The 16,004-nt window shown below is 44.0% G+C and overlaps 1 protein-coding gene across 3 annotated transcripts in view; it reads left to right on the top strand.

The window, feature by feature from the left end:
* The window catches only part of Sh3kbp1 (SH3 domain containing kinase binding protein 1), a 336,253-nt gene extending 320,585 nt beyond the window's left edge, over positions 1–15,668 (top strand). For 2 of the 3 annotated variants that reach the window (XM_038316361.1, XM_038316362.1), the window contains 5 exons: positions 1,470–1,579; positions 5,110–5,238; positions 9,255–9,523; positions 14,398–14,461; positions 15,520–15,668. In XM_038316361.1, coding sequence (XP_038172289.1) covers positions 1,470–1,579; positions 5,110–5,238; positions 9,255–9,523; positions 14,398–14,461; positions 15,520–15,561 — 614 coding nt within the window. In that variant the 3' untranslated portion in view covers positions 15,562–15,668. The remainder of the gene's footprint in view (positions 1–1,469; positions 1,580–5,109; positions 5,239–9,254; positions 9,524–14,397; positions 14,462–15,519) is intronic. The other variant, XM_038316363.1, reaches the window with a different exon arrangement.
* The last annotated feature ends 336 nt before the right edge of the window (positions 15,669–16,004 follow it).

Consider the following 16,004-nt stretch of genomic DNA (forward strand, 5'->3'; position numbering starts at 1 on the left):
ATGTATTACTTTTGTATCTAAAAAACTGATTTTAAAACGATGAATTGATATGTTAATGTCACTTAATGGCTTTTTTCACATCAATCCAACTGTATAATAGGGAATTTCTATTTCAGACAATACATACTTGATAGAGCTAAGTCCTGGGTAGAGCCCAGAGAGGAACCTGTTGGGAAAATCAGAATATTTAAGGGGAAGGCTCCTGAGAGGAGCCAGCCCAGCCAGCCAGCTCTGGATAAGTATGTCCTAGCAGTATGGTACTGTGCCTTCTCCAGCCCAGAAGCCTCCTGGTTCCCTGCTGAATCATCTGGAGAATAAGACTCTTTATGAGTCACTCTTGGGTGCTTGATGCTGATTGGCTCCTAACTAGCCTCAGAACTCCACTGCTAAGTTCTCTTTGTGTGATGCTTGAAGGTGTTTCTCTCATCACAGGAATAATGGTACCTATTCTTTCCCACTGCTCATTCCTCTGAGCCTCTCATTTCCATCACCCTTGGTTTGTAGATCCCAGAAGTCCACAGAACAGGGGAAACCCCTTGCCCTGCTCACCGACAGTGGCAAAGTAAAGGCAGAAACTTTTCTCCTCATACGTGAGTCCACACGTGACTTTCTATTCATCTGATTGTCAATCACTAAGTTATAAGCGCTTTGAGGGTGAGGCTCATCCCTGCACATTTGCTGGTGTCGCCTCAGGAGCTCTTACCCTGGGTGGCACAGAGTGGCTGTCGGATAACAGCAGTGTTCAAGGTGACGATACACGTCAGCAATCCCAGAGATGCAGAGGCTCAGGCAGGAATATTGGGAGTTCAAGGCCAGAACTTATTTTTTAATGATATATTTAAGATGTTTAAATATGGAATGAATGGATGTATGGACAGACAGATGACTGCTGGAGAGAATGTCACCACTGAAAGATGGTTCTGAAAACAGATAGAGCAGGCTCAGGGCATTATCTGAGTCTGGTCCCCTTGCCTAGGAGATAAGTCTAACACGTTGACACCTGATGGCCTGACTATTGTAGTACAAATAGATGAAACAGCTCTGACATCTTGTCTTTTTAGCATCAACAGGAAACAGCATTCATGTATCCACTGCTGTTATACCATGTGATAACTGTCTTTTGTGCCGAGACTTCAAGAATGTCCTGTCTACTCGAATGGTTAGATTTGTGAAATAGAAAAGAGTCCTCCTTTAATCCTTATTCTGTAGCTTTTGAAAGATTTATGAATGTAACTGCCAAAGGGAAAAAGGCAAGAGCTTTTTCTCTCTTGCTTACTAGCATGCTAAGCTTGCTAAGCCAGGAGGAAATGGTTATTGCATTCCATTTGAGTCCTTTATTGAATGACCCGAGGGTATCAATGGCCTTTGTAAAAGATAAAACATAATCTAGATTGACAGGGTGCTTATAACAAGGGCCCTTTCTCCTTCTTATTTTTGTTCTTAAAAAAACCTGTTTCATTTCATTTTAGACCTAGAAGGGTTTGACTCTGTGGTATCATCTACTGAGAAACTCAGCCACCCAACCACAAGCAGACCAAAAGCTACGGGAAGGCGGCCTCCATCTCAGTCGCTCACATCTGTAAGTGTCTCTTTACTTCTCTACAGCTGAAAAGCAAAAAAGGACTGGAGAGTCTGGCTAAAGACTCTTCTTCAAGCAGATGCTGCCTTTTCTACACCCCAGAAGAGGGAAGGGGAGAAGGAGGCCGCCACATATACTGCCAACTAAAAATGCTTGGAGAATCTTTTGAATCGAGCAGTATTGCTTTCTGTTTGCTCTTTGTGTTTCTGCCAGCAAGATGGCACTCCCTGTTTCCCACTTTGCTTCTGTCTCTTTTTAGGCCAGTTCTTGTTTGAAGCTGAAATGAAATTGGTAAGCAAAACAGAGAAAAGGAGACTGAGCCTAGTTTGGTCTATTAAGAAGACAAAGCCTACTCAATAAATATTTGCCATGATGCAGTTGGAGCCAGTGGCCTGTATCTTCCCAAACCCCGTCATCAGAAGGCCTCCAAAGAAACCCATACACACCTCCAAGAGGTTGTATTTAAGCTTATGAAGTACATGGGCTATAGAAGAGACCAATGAGAACACTCAATGATAACCCAAAGACGATTGCTTTTGTCTGGGCAGTTTTAAATAACTTTTTTATTATGAGCCTACTATGTTCATTGTTGTGCCAAATTTGAGCAACATGACCCATAAGGAAGAAAGTAAGTTTTCCAAGTCCTGCCATAAGAGCAAAGAACTGTTATAGCCCCTTGTTGTATATAGCCTTAGAGTTTTTCAAAACTTTCATTTTTTTGTTCAAAACTTAGATCATGTAATATACGCTGTTTTGAATTTTACTTACACCCCTAAACTTAAAATGCACACCATTCCCTCCAATCATTACCAATTCTTCCAGAATGACAAATTTAATGACTGCCTACTTTCTACAGTGTGAGTATATAAGAATTTATCTAGTGAGTATACTATTTATTATTGGATTTTGATGATGACTCCAAGTCTTTGTTATAAGCCATACTGACATGAATGTTGTTAGGTTTGGGTTTTCTGAATGTGGGGCACTGGGAAGTATGTTGCCTTGCTGTTGCCATTAGTTGCAGACTCCCCACCTCCACCTCACGCCCCCCCCGCAACACACACACACGAGGTCATTTCCCCTCCACAAGCAGCGTGTATGTGTTCATTTGTTTTGCCTACTGATTTTCAGTCTGTCTGTCACATCGCCTTGTCCTTTGCAGTTCTAAGGCCTTATAACCTCCCTCCAGCTACACCAAGGAATTTAACCATTTGCAGGTTTCTCAGGATTTTTCTCTTTTCGCCTCCTCATCAATCTCGCCTATGTTCATATCATTTAGAGAAAAAGAGAATGCCACTTCCTTCGAGCCTTTTCTCGCATATCTACTGAGTCTGGAAGTATGGCTTGAAGCATGTTTTTTTGCCCTATATGAACCACACATAACTTTGTGTTGATACATTTTTTTGAGATAAAGACTTAAAGAAGTGGCTTCCTTTGCACTCTTTTAGAATTCTTTGCAACCTGCCTTCTTTCCTTTCTCCCGTCCACATTCTACAAGCTCAACATGCACATATACACCCAACCTATCTGATTGCTTCTTGCCATGTTTGCATTCCAATTTCCCAATCCCTACCACTTCTGTCTTCTCTTTAAATCCTTCATCATTTTTGTTTTCCTTCCAAGTTTTTATAAACTTTTAAGGTATAAAGAGCTCTGTGTCTCTCCAGGATTAAATATTAAGTGGTTCAAATGATTCCCCCTTAGTTCATAAATCTCATGTTGAGAAGTTTGTGTATTATTTTTGAGACCAAGTAGTGGTACCTCATCATCACCCAGATTTTAGGCTACACACAGTTGTTTATTTCTTGGTCGACATATATTCAGAGACATCTATCTCCTGTGGACAGGACACTGTGTCAGATACCAAGGATCCAGATGGTAATGAGAAGTACACGGTCACTGCCTTTAAGAAGGCTTACTTTGGTGACTCTGTGTCTGGCATCTTATAAAAAGTGATTTTATTTGGATGTAAAACAGAATACCTTGGTGCTTTAATGATATATAGTGAGCCGATTCTTGCCATTCATTCTTATCCGTCCCCATTTGGGTGGATACACTAAATTCTTGCTCACTCTTGAAATTAGCACCTGTGGGGTTTTCATAGCAAATGGGATTAGTGGATAAGGACATGGTCCTCAAAGGCCAGTGTGGGAATAACTGAAGAAACACTGGTTATGGTTCCCTGGCCTGGGGCAGTTTCCTTCTAATAGGAGCTCAGGCAATATGAGTTGTGTAAAAGGAGGTTTTTTAAATAAAATCTTGAAAAGATTCATATATCACACAGTGGTTGAGTAGGTAAGCCTAATTTACTAAGAAAGCTTGGTGTGTGTGTTGGGGGTGCATATTTTAGGTAATTGGATTTTCAGATTAAATGAAGATTAACAAATAAGACCTCTAGAAGCCAAACCTTGGCTGAAAAATACCCCTAAATATTTTAAGTTTCTGCCTTGGTAAACAGGATTAAAGGAAGGAAAAGTATTTGTGAGCATAATTTTCCCATTTTTTTCAAATGGTAATTCTAAAAAGAACCATTTATCTACCCCAGGTTAGAAAGCAAAGGAGTGAAAATGAAGCTGAATTTGAGCTCGTTCCAACATATTTCTGGAAGACTTCATTTAAAAAAGAATCCTTGCACCAGGGGCTCTTTATTTCATTTGTTTTCTTCTAAACTCGAAACATTTTAGCTAAGGAATTCCTTGTGAACTAGAGAATTCTAGTGATTTGCTCCCCATTCATCCATCTTTTGGGCATTTACAGTGATTTCACAGTGAAGCAGAAAGAGCAGGGGTGTCGAACTGTATTTTACCCATTGATGCTGCCATTCTGTATAAACCTTAGCAAATACACTCCAGAATGGTGCTTACTATTCATAGTAATGAGGGCAGCGATTAGTAGCAGATACCAAAGGAGAGGTGAGCTTATGCTAGTGAACAGGGCTATGCTGTGGGGCTATATAAATGCCCATTACTCTTGGTCCCTTGCCTCTAGAAATGCCCTCCTCTCAAATGGATCTTTGAAGGCTCTTCCATCCACAGCAAATGTAGTAATTCTAGAGTCAAGGAATAGGGTGCAAAGACGGATGAAGGAGAGGAGGATATGAGGCAGTTTCCTATTGACTGTGGGTCATTTTCTCCCATGCTGCAAGCCCCAAAAGGGCTGGGATCGCATATGGCATATGGTCATTGAGCCTGCAGTACCAGCTCAGTGTAAGGCACACAGTAACAAATGTTTGGAGAAAAGAGAGACTTGGAAAGGCTGTACAACAGATGCTTACATGGTTGAAGTGATTGATGGGCATCAGGGGCAGCTCCCAGTTTAGCTTCTTGGGGCTTGGTCCAAGTCCTGCTGCTAGGGAGCCATACGGTTATCTGTTGTAAGAAGATAAGAGCATCCTTTCCGCTTCACAGTGTTATGGAGACAGATCAAATAGAAGTGCTGATTGCCTTGGAAGGCAAACAGCATCACATTAACAAAGCTGTGTCAGCTAAGGTATGATTCTGACGAAGGCATTTTCTTTTGGCTTTATCCAGTCCTCCCTTTCAAGCCCCGATATCTTTGACTCCCCAAGTCCCGAAGAAGATAAAGAGGAACACATTTCGCTTGCGCACAGAGGACTAGACGTGTCGAGGAAGACTTCCAAGACTGTTACCATATCCCAAGTGAGTGAGTGGCCAGGGTGAGGTGTCCCTGCCCTTCCATGCATGTACTAACAATGGGTTAGAAACCAAGCAAGATAGATAAACAGACAATGGGGATGGATGTTTGTCATTCTTTAGTAGTAGTGATTACTGTAGTCATCAGAATCCCTTAGATGTGTTATAGAGTCCCTGAGCTGTGCACACAAGTGTTTGTTTCGCAGTTTCTCTTGTAGTCCACACTCTTCACAGTGTCGCATGTACATCTGCTAAAGAGCCCTCAGACACTTCTGCCACCTGATCAACTTCAACAGTTGGGGAACACCTCGACAGACTTCATTAAATGCTGTGCTCTCTGCTCATAGACCTTCTCTTTTATATACAAAACTGGCAAAAAAAATATTATTGGAAGATTTCTTTTTAATTTTATACTTACATGGTCTCTTAAAGAAAAGTTGACTTGGACTCATGCTCTAAAGTAAAATGATAATCTAAAGCATTTTAATTTCACTCCATGCCCAGAGAATGGGAAAGCTGATTTAAGTAATTTGATATAAGAAATAAAGAAAACATTGTTAATGCTGGTCAACAGCCATAGTCCCACCTGCTGGGAGATGAGGCAGGAACAATGACTTGACCAGCCTGGATAACATAGTGAACACTCCCCTTCTCAAGAAAGAGAGCCATACACGCACAGGGATTGGAGGGGCAAAGACAAAGACCAATGGAGAGAAGGGGGTGAGGAGAGAAAGTGTAACTCAGTGGAAGAGCACTTGCCTGGCATGTGCCCGATCCTGGGTAAGATTACCGCCACAAAAAGGACATCGTTTAGCTACCGAATGCAGCTTTGGTGAGTAAACATCGTATACATGTTCAGATCTTCCTACAAATAAATGGAGACTTTAAAACCACATCTTCTTGTATTTTTTTTTTTTAAAAAAAAAACTCAAGTAAGATTGTTTTCTTGGAACATTAGCAACATTTTAATGTCTAGAAGCACAAAACAGTAGTTATTTGAAGCAGACATTAGCACAAACAAATCAAAGATTGGAATAGATTTTCCTCCTCATAGATTCGGGAGTTTGCATTACGAATTTTTCTTGAAATCTGATACAGTAAGCAAAACGTGATCCTATAAAACAGATCAATTTTAATTGCCCACAAAGCCAAGGTATTCTTCCTTTTCAGAGGATTCTATTTACTGAAATTGGATTTAAACTAGTTTTGTTGTTGTTTAGTTTTTTGGTGTCTATAGGCATAACTTCAGTTTCCTGGTCTCGGTCATCCTAGGGATGTCTCTACAGTGACACCTACTGGCCAATAGTGGCTTTTATGTTTCTGGTCTGCACAGCTCTATCCCTTAGCCTATTTCAGTTCCCTGAGTTGTCAGGTTGGATATTTCACTGCTTTAGGAAATTCCACTTGAACTAATTTGATCAAGGACTGTGATGACCTAGATCATGTGAGGGACTAAAAACATATTTGTTAGTGGCACTGGACTGGTCTGAGAGCCCCTCAGACAGAAAACAGCAAAAGAACTATTGATCTTGGAAGTATCTGGAAGCCAGTTATGGGCACTGGTGGGTCTTGAGAGAGAGGTAAGAGAGGATAGGAAATGGAAGAAGGCATGAAGCCTAGGATATGTAATATAATATAATATAATATAAATCAACAAAGAAAACAAGAGAAGAGCACAGATCTTCAGACTCCATCAGCCATAGACACTGTGCCCGGCCGAGGATCTAACTGATAAAGGGGAGTTGAATTCCAGCTTTGATGATTATGAGATCTAAGACTTGAGGAGATTTCCCTATAAGCCTCAGTTTCCTGCTTGGTACAATGCATGTGAAAGATGATCACTGTTTACATTATAGAGCTGGTGTCCAGGGTGCAATCAGAGTTTTGTAAATGTCGGTTCCTCTTGCCTCGTACTATGACTCCTCCTAACAACAGAGCCCCGGCTGGCGGAGCGCTCTCCCTGGCAGCAGAGAGTGCTTTTCCTCAATGGTAACTTGGCAGAGAAAAGGCGAACAGAGAGACTGGGAATGATGGCCCATCTGCTTTTGGCACACTCTGCCCAGTCTCTGCCTCTAGCACAGCCTGAATCCAGACTCTACCTCCTTGCTGCCGCCGTGCCAGCTAAACCCCTCCTTGGCGCCTTCCCTGGGATGGCCGGCTGAGCGCCTGCTGCTGGAGGAAATCCCATGGTTGCTGTGCCAAGCTTCACCACCAGCCCTGGCTTCCACCCTATCACTCACCTTCTCTGCTCCCCAAATCCTATCCCACTACCTTGCCCCCCCCCCGCCATCAGCCTACCTGCTCACTTGCCCTTGCTAGTACTTCCCCTCTGCGCCTGCCAGCCACTTGTAGTCCTTCTCATACAAGACTGATGCACAGCCTGTGTGTCTTCCTCTGGACACCTCGCTATCAGGCCTTTCCCGCCTCTCCATCTTCTGCCTGTCTGTCCATAGGCTTCTCCCCTAATATCTCATGCAGCTCAGGGTCTCACTCATCTGTGAAAGCAAATAAAACCTTCCTTCTAGTCTTTCTCCCCAGGAAGCTGCTGCCTGAGTTCACACCCCCTCTCCTCCCTCTTCCTTCCTCAGACAAGTTTGTGGAAAGGATCTTCATTTTTGTTGGCCATATTGCTCAGTGCCCATTCATCAACTGGTCTCTCACCACTAGGTCTCTGTCTCCATACTTGTACTACCAAGTGGGTTCCGTTTTCCTCTCAGCCCCCGTGACACACTTATCCAACCTTTATTTTCCTCTCGGGACTGCCCCTAAGCCAAGGCCTTCCGCTGGCCTTTCTTCATTCCCTCTCTCACTACTTCCCAATTGTCAAGAGCTCTCTCTTCCTTCTCTTCTTGCTTCATTTTAGAATTCCCCAGCTTCCACCATTGGGCGTCTTCTCTTATATAGACACCCATGACTTCCTCTCCCTTGGCCCAGCTTATTATTTTAGTTGCTTGCTCTGGCCACTAGGCATACCCTGTCAGTTATCCTTCTGGTTTCTAAAAGTCAAAACCTAAAATGATTATCTGGGCCTTCCTCCATGAAATGTACATCTGCCTGTTCCTTCCCTCTCCATCTATGGCCCTGTGTTTCTTTCTTTACCCTCTAGTCTATGTAGGTCGTCATCTCTCTGACAATGGAAAGCTGAGCTGAGGGCAGAGACTCCATTGACTTTACCCAGTCCCCACTCCAGTACCAGGAGCGATGCCCATGACCTTTGTTAGATGTGCCTGCCTTACCCACATCTCTCAAAATAGTCTTCATTCTAGGTCATCACCTAATCATATACTCACTGTTTCTAGCTTACATGGTGCCAGAGTCTCGGCAGATCTGTCTGGTGCCAGGCTTGCCAACTCTCAGGCCTTTCTATCCCCCACAGCACCCATGAGGCATGCAGGGTATGCAGCCATTTGAACCATCCCCTTCTCTCCCTGCCGCCAGCATTACTGCTCCCTTTATCCGAGCCAGGATTCTCACTACTGTGTTTTGCTTCCTGGTCTCTAGGCCATTGTCTAGGACCTTCCCTCCTCCTATAGCGTCTTTCTTCAACAACCTCCCCTCGACAAAATGAACTTGTTGCTTGCTCGTTCCTTCCTGAAATGTGGCTGTTTTGATGTGTTTCTGGGACTCTCTGTGCTTCCCCCCTCTTGTGCTGCAGTGTATTGTGTTGTCTGTCTGCCAGTGCCCCAGTTTTTTCTAAGCTCCTAGAAGCCAGGAAAATGCCTTGCTTACTTCAGGCTTTGTAGGGCCTGGCAAGCCACTTTGTACGTCTCGGTGTATATGAAACCAATCTGGTCTTGCCGAGAAAAGAAGATAGAACTTAAAGTACATGCAGGTAGCTCTTGGGCGGTGGTCTGTCTGTACCAAGTCGGCCATTGATGGCTTGTGGGCAAATGAATAAATGAGTAGTGTGTGGAGACAGGTGTGGGCTTGGGTGTTAAAGGTTGGTTTGAATCGCCGGAACAGGGAGGCAGCCCCTGCACAGACCCCAGGCTCTGAAGCCTCTCCACCTTCCCTCTTCACAGGTGTCGGACAACAAGGCATCCCTGCCACCCAAGCCAGGGACCATGGCAGCTGGCAGCAGTGGGCCAGCCTCTCTCTCTTCAGTGGCATCCTCACCCATGCCATCCTCTTTGGGAACAGCTGGACACAGAGCCAATTCTCCATCTCTGTTCAGCACAGAAGGAAAACCAAAGATGGAGCCTGCAGCCAGCAGCCAGGCTGCTGTAGAGGAGCTTAGGACACAAGTCCGGGAGCTGAGGAGCATCATTGAGAGCATGAAGGACCAGCAGAAGTGAGTGCCAGGGACCCCTTTGCAGCTCTTTCCAGGTGGCTTTCCACTGGCTAGCCATGGCCTAGTTCTGAAAGCTTGGTCTCACTCTGCCCAGAGGGTGGGCGAGGCTGCACACTGATAGTGGCAGCAGAGCTGAAAGTGGGTATGGGCTGCTGGGAGTGGGTATAAACTGCAACAGGCCTACGTTATATTTAATTTTGTTATTTTTAAAGCAGTGTCCCACCTACTATGTGCCAAAGAGCACAGGTTGACTATATCCTATACAGGAATGAGTCTTTTGCAAGGACAGTCTCAGCACACTGCTAAATAGAAAATGAAATTCACTAAAAAAATTATTTCCATATTAACCAGCTTTTTAAAATCTTTCAAATTACATCTATTTAGCGTGTGGGGGGGAGAGGGAGAGGTGGAGGAAGGGGAAGAGAGAGAGAGAGAGAGAGAGAGAGAGAGAGAGAGAGAGAGAGAGAGAGAGAGAGAGAGAGAGAGAGAGAGAGAGAGAATAGTTGAACAGACTGCAGCTTTCAGGACTTGGTTCTCCCCTTCCATGATGTGGGGTTTCAGAGACTGAACTCGGGTCATCAGGCTTAGCCACAGCACCTTTATCTTCCTAGCCATCTCACTAGCTTTCCATCCCTGTTTCTGAGTTTTGAGAAAATCAACTTTTAAGAAGGGAGGGTTCGGGGCTGTAAAGATAGCAGAGAGGCTATGACCACTTTCTGCTCTCGCGGAGGAACTTGCTGCTCTTCAGCTCCTAGTGCCCACGTGGCATCTCACAACTGTCTGTAACTCCAATTTGATGGGATTGAATGCCTTCTTCTGGCCTCTGTGGGCATCAGGCATGTATGTAGTACACACATAGACATGCATACAAACACTCCTACACACAAAATAAAAACAAATTAAAGGGGGAACACTTTGGTTCACAGTTTCAGTTTATTGAAATTGAGCTTTTGTGCTGAGGCAGCATATCATGGCACGGAGCATGTAATGGGGGAAACTTCTTCACTTCCTGTCAACCAGGAAGCAAAAAAGAGACAGCAAGGGACATGAGTCCCAATATTCCTTATATATTCACAAAGAGCTAAATGTTTTCTACTAGGCTCCTGAAAGTCCACAACCTCCTAGTAGTAGCATGGACTGGAGGTCAGGCCTTTAACCTGTGGATCTTTGGGGGACATTCAAGAGCCAAACAATAGCAATGCATATACGAATTCTTTTGGTTTGATTTTCATTTATGTGTATCTTGGGGGAGCCGGTGCTGTGCATGTGTATGCAGGACCCACAGAGAAATCAGAGGTGTCTGATGTCTGATTCCCTACCACTAGAGTTCCAAGTGGCTTTGAGACACCCAACATGGGTACTGGAATCTGAATTCCCGTCCTCTGGAAAAGCAGTATCCACTCTTAACCTGTGAGCCATCTCTATGGCACCATCTCTACCACTAACTTTCCTTTAGTGTTAGGGGGAAAGTGTAGCCACTTAATTTGGATGACAGAGAAAACATGTATTTTGCATCACAGGGCTGTAATGCATGAAGAAGATGTAGGGAATCTTTAAAGCCAAGATCTTTCTGTCAGGAAGATCTCCTCATGAGGCTCAGGAGCCTTCCTCACTCATGTTCACATATGTACTTTCACGTCTCTTATCCCCAGGGAGCACTTAAATGAACAAAAAGAAAGCATCCTACACCAGGATTGCCTGGGATGCAGCATTTACTGTGAGGAAGCTGGTAAAGGATTGCTGGTAAACAGTAGTTAAAGAAACTGAGGTTCACAGATTACTGATTTAGAGCTCAGTTAGCTTTCTGAAAGGGATCTTTCTTGAGATACTTCCCAGGGAAGCATTTCATGAGCATTTTGAATAAAGACCTAGAATTACCAGGAGCAGAGAACTTTGGCAGCGAGAATAGCATGCAACTTCACAGGCAACTGAACAGCTTGATGGGCCAGCATCCCCCAGGGCACCTGGCCACTTTGGCCCAGAAGGAGCTTGCAGGTGATGATGAGAGGTGCAGCCAAAATCCTGCAGCCTGTGGGAGGGGTTTCTGAGGCTGGCAGTGACAGGCATTTGCCTCTCTTCCAAGGCAAAGGGCCGTGAAGTATTTTGTGGTCAGACACTTTGGGGGATAATTGGGTTAAACAAAGCTAAGTTCTCCTTTGAAGGACTTTTTGAAGTCTTTGCCTGGGAGGATAGAGAAGAAATCATACACAGGTTTGCAAATGCATTAACCACAGGTCTCTTTATCTAATGAGTTTTAGGATAAGGGTTCTAAGGAACAAACTTTGAATGGCTCTAGAAGCTGTAGGTTTGGGTACCCAAAGGATATCTATATCCAGGGAACACATGTCTTTTGCGAAGACAATGAATCCATGGTTCCAGGACATCTGGCCTTCTGAACAGGGCCATATTGGGACCTGACTTAACCTAGATCCAGCACTTTGGAACTTTATATTCAAAAGACGGTCCGTGTCTGGGAGTCACCCACAACTCTTGAGTTCACAGGTGGTTGTGCTTTAAAGCCTGTGATTAACTGGCCACAGTACTCCTTCCCCAGCCAACATCTTAATCAGTAACTCTGAATGTCAATCCCCTCCCCCCACTTCAAAGACCTCCTCTCCTAGCTTCCTTAGCTTGGCCCTTCTGCCCAAGTGAGTCCCCACCCATCTTCTACCTTCTCCTCTAGTATCACCTTCCCTGTAGCATCCAATTCCTGTCTATCCCAACTATCCTCAAATGTGCCCAGCTTTTAGACACAGGCTCACCTCCCTGCTCTGCCTTGAATTTCCTCTAACTACGCCATCTCCCTTTCTCCTTGTAGACAGATTCCCAGTTTCACTAGTTTAAGACTCAGTGGCTTTCTCAACGCCAGTTTCTCCAACTGACTTTCTCTTCATTAAACCATGACCCACTTAAGGCCATGCCTGCCAAGTTTTCCTGAGGTTGGACTGCTGGTTTAGGGATTGTTGACTGCTTTCCTAAGCCCTAAGTGGTACCCATCCAGATCTGGATATGTAATGAATGTTTAAATAACTTATGCTAATGAATTGTAATAGTTTATGTCAGGTTATAACTAGCTGTAACCAGAGTGTTGTCAGCGGTGCTAGGACGTAGTCTCAAGTATGGGGGACCATCATGGTATTCATCGGGAGTTGAACAAATGTACTGTCACTGTGTTTGCTGCGATGTTTCTGAAGCTTTTGTCCCATTTCACAAATGTACACATCTAATACCTCAGAACAAAGGGAATGCAGTCCAAAGAACAGAGTCACAGCTTTACAGACTGAGTCACTTCATTCAACTTTATTATTTTGAGTTGGAAAAGGCATTGGGCTGTAGGTCCTATGTTTGCCCTCTTTCAGACTTCATTTCAGTATTGTTAATTCATGTATTTAAGGTCCAATTAGTGTATCTTAAGGTAAAGTCAATTTGTGGTATTTTTGTGAGAATTAGTGAAAACATACCAGTGACCTATTATTAAGATAAATTCTGTAGAAAATTGAAGTATATGTGGAATGGTAAAAATATCTGCAATGGGCCTAGGGAGACGGCTCAGTAAGGAAGTGCTTACCACACAAACACAAAGACCTGAGTTCAGATCTCAAGCATGTACAAACCACCTGTAATCCCAACTCTGGGGAGGCAGAGACAAGAGGATCTTGGGTCTTACTAGCCAGCCAGTCCAGCTGAATCAGCAAGCTTTGAGTTCAGTGAGAGACCCTGCCTCAAGCAGTAAGGTAGAAAGAAATCTAGGGAGGCACGTGATATCATCAACCTCTGGCCTCTCCACGCCCATGTGCACACACGGACTTGGACATACACATGAACATGAAAAAAACATGAACAAAAAGTGACTATAGGGAAAACTATTCTGTAAGTACACAGTGGTTATAAAAGAGAAGTTAGAGGAAAGATGACGGAGTGTGAGCCTGGGTACTGGAGTCTAGTTATTGTGAAAATCAGGCCACCACTTTGTGCCTGAGTTTCCCCATCTTCTCTTGTTGGGAGAAATTTTGCCTAAGGAATTGCTAAGGTCATCTCCAGACCTGACATTTGAAGGCCACATGTTTTGGTGGCTCCTTACCAAATAACAGCAAACCTTTCTGTCTAAAAGAAATCTTAAGAAGTAACAGTACAAAGAGAGAGTGTTTAGGGGAAGTGAGCTGGTTCAGCGGGTAAAGGGGCTTGCCACCCAAGGTGGCTTTCTATTGCTGTGATAAAGACCCTGACAAGATCGAACTTAGGAGGGAAGGTTTATTTGGACTACAGGTTACAGTCTATCGTCATGGGAAGTCAAGGCAGGAACTTGGAGTCAGGCAGACACCATGGTGGTGGGGTGTTGCCTAAGGGCTTGCTCCCTGTAACTTGCTTATCCTGCTTTTTTATGCAACCCAGGACCCACCTGCCCGGGGGCAGCACCGTGCACAGTGGGCTGGGCTCTCCCACATCAGCCATTAATTAGAAACACTCCACAGACTTGCCTAGAGGCCAATATAGTGAAGGCATTTTCTCGGTTGAAGTTCTTTCTTTGCAGATGACTCTGGCTTGTGGCAAGCTTACAAAAACCTAACCAGCACACCATCCAACAACATAAGTCAGGCATGACCTGACTTCAATTTCTGGAACCCATATAAAGCTGTAAAGAGAGAACCAACTCCACAAAAGTCGTACTCTGACTTCTACACAATGTAGAATGCATGTTCCTGCCCCATCATACATACACACACTGGGGGGGGGGGGATTAAAAAATAAATTATTTTTGGTCTATAGTTTCCTTGTAAAAAGGTCAGATATATTTCATAGTGATTATAAATTTTCTTATCTCTCATTGGGAAACTCTGGGCCTCGAGTTGATCCCATTGGCATTTGCTTTTCAGACGTGAGATTAAGCAGTTACTGTCAGAGCTGGATGAAGAAAAGAAAATTCGGCTTCGGTTGCAGGTGAGTCCCTGAGCACTCTGCTATCCATGAAGCCTGAGCTCATTTGGTAATGGAGCCAAACTTAGGGCTTCTGGTTGAAAGGAAGCGATTGCTGTTGGGCATGGTGGCTCATACTTTTTAATTCCAGCACTGGGAAGGTTGAGGAAGGAGGCTCACAGGTTCCAGACAAGCCTGGGTTATATATAGTGTGAGTCCCATGGGCAGTCTGAGCTACCAAGGGATATCCTGTCTGAAAAGGGGGAGGGGGGTACAAAGAAAAAGAACATGACTGATGCCATGAGAATGTCTCAGAGTCATGGAATCTTATATTCTATCTTTACCTGAGCGCCAAACGCTCTTGGGGAAGGAAGGGCTCAATCGACATACTCCTAGTTGGGGTTCTAGTTTGGAATTTATTTTAATCATATCATCTGTAAAATATTCCCTCCAGTTTATAGGATAATATAGGATGCCTCATAATACTAAGTACCAGAGGATATGGCTTCTCTGTTGTTAGCTGGGTTCCATCTCCATATTAGCGTTTTTACTTCAGCTCTTTACTTCTCCCCAGTAACCTTGTTAGTCCTTCTATGGCATCTGAGCTCTGTCGCCATCTCGCCACTGATCCAAGCCTGTCCTGACGGCTGGTGGAGATCTTGTGGTGGAATCATTCCAAAGGGGCACATGATGCTTAGAAGAGGATAGGAAACGCTCACCACCCTGTTGGGAGTGCTTCCACCTACTTCTTAGTCACTCTCAGATGGTCTTGATTGCCTGCTCCGCCCTCTGGCCATGAATCTAGAGTCATTGCTGCTTTTGATGAGCTTTGGAGCCTAGGAACCTGGGAATGACTAGGCACACTATTTGCCAGGGTACTGTACGTGAGTGCCTGGTTTGAGGTTTATATTGTTTCTGGCATTGTTAGCAATTCTTAATTCAGATGTCATTTTACCAGTTTCATCCCTAAAATTGTCAGCTTGAGTCTTTTCTTTGCATTGATGAGGGTGATTATCTTGCAGCTTCTCTAAGTGCAGCCGTTTCATGATGCCTGTGTTTGCTGCTTTTCCCCCTCTTTATAGATGGAAGTGAATGACATAAAGAAAGCTCTTCAATCAAAATGAATACTTGATAATTGAGATGTTACATTTTTCACCCTGAGTCCGAGACTCAAATTTTCTGTCCCAGCCAAAATCATCTTGTGCCAAAAGATTAAAGGTTTGCCTCAACATGTCCCTGTTTGAATGATTAGCACAAAAGTCTTGATAGCACAACACAAATTCCATCCAAGAGGAGACTCTTTCCCATGGTGTCGTCCTGGCTCTGGCAGTGGTTGTGATTCAATTGTGCTAAAGGCTTTTCTACCTTGAGATCTCCTGCGAAATGAAAACTCAGGCAGTTTAGTCCAGAGTAGTACTATTTTGATGATATTTTCCATTAATAAAATGTAATTTCAGATTCTTCGTTTACAGGCTTTATAATTTTATGATTTTTTTAACCGTGTTTTGTCACAGATGCCCCTAGTGTTTGTGCTAACCTAGTCAAAAGCAGGTGTCTTGCTCACTTG

The sequence above is a fragment of the Arvicola amphibius genome, chromosome X (genome assembly GCF_903992535.2).
Source record: "Arvicola amphibius chromosome X, mArvAmp1.2, whole genome shotgun sequence".
In the NCBI taxonomy this organism is placed as follows: Eukaryota; Metazoa; Chordata; class Mammalia; order Rodentia; family Cricetidae; genus Arvicola; species Arvicola amphibius.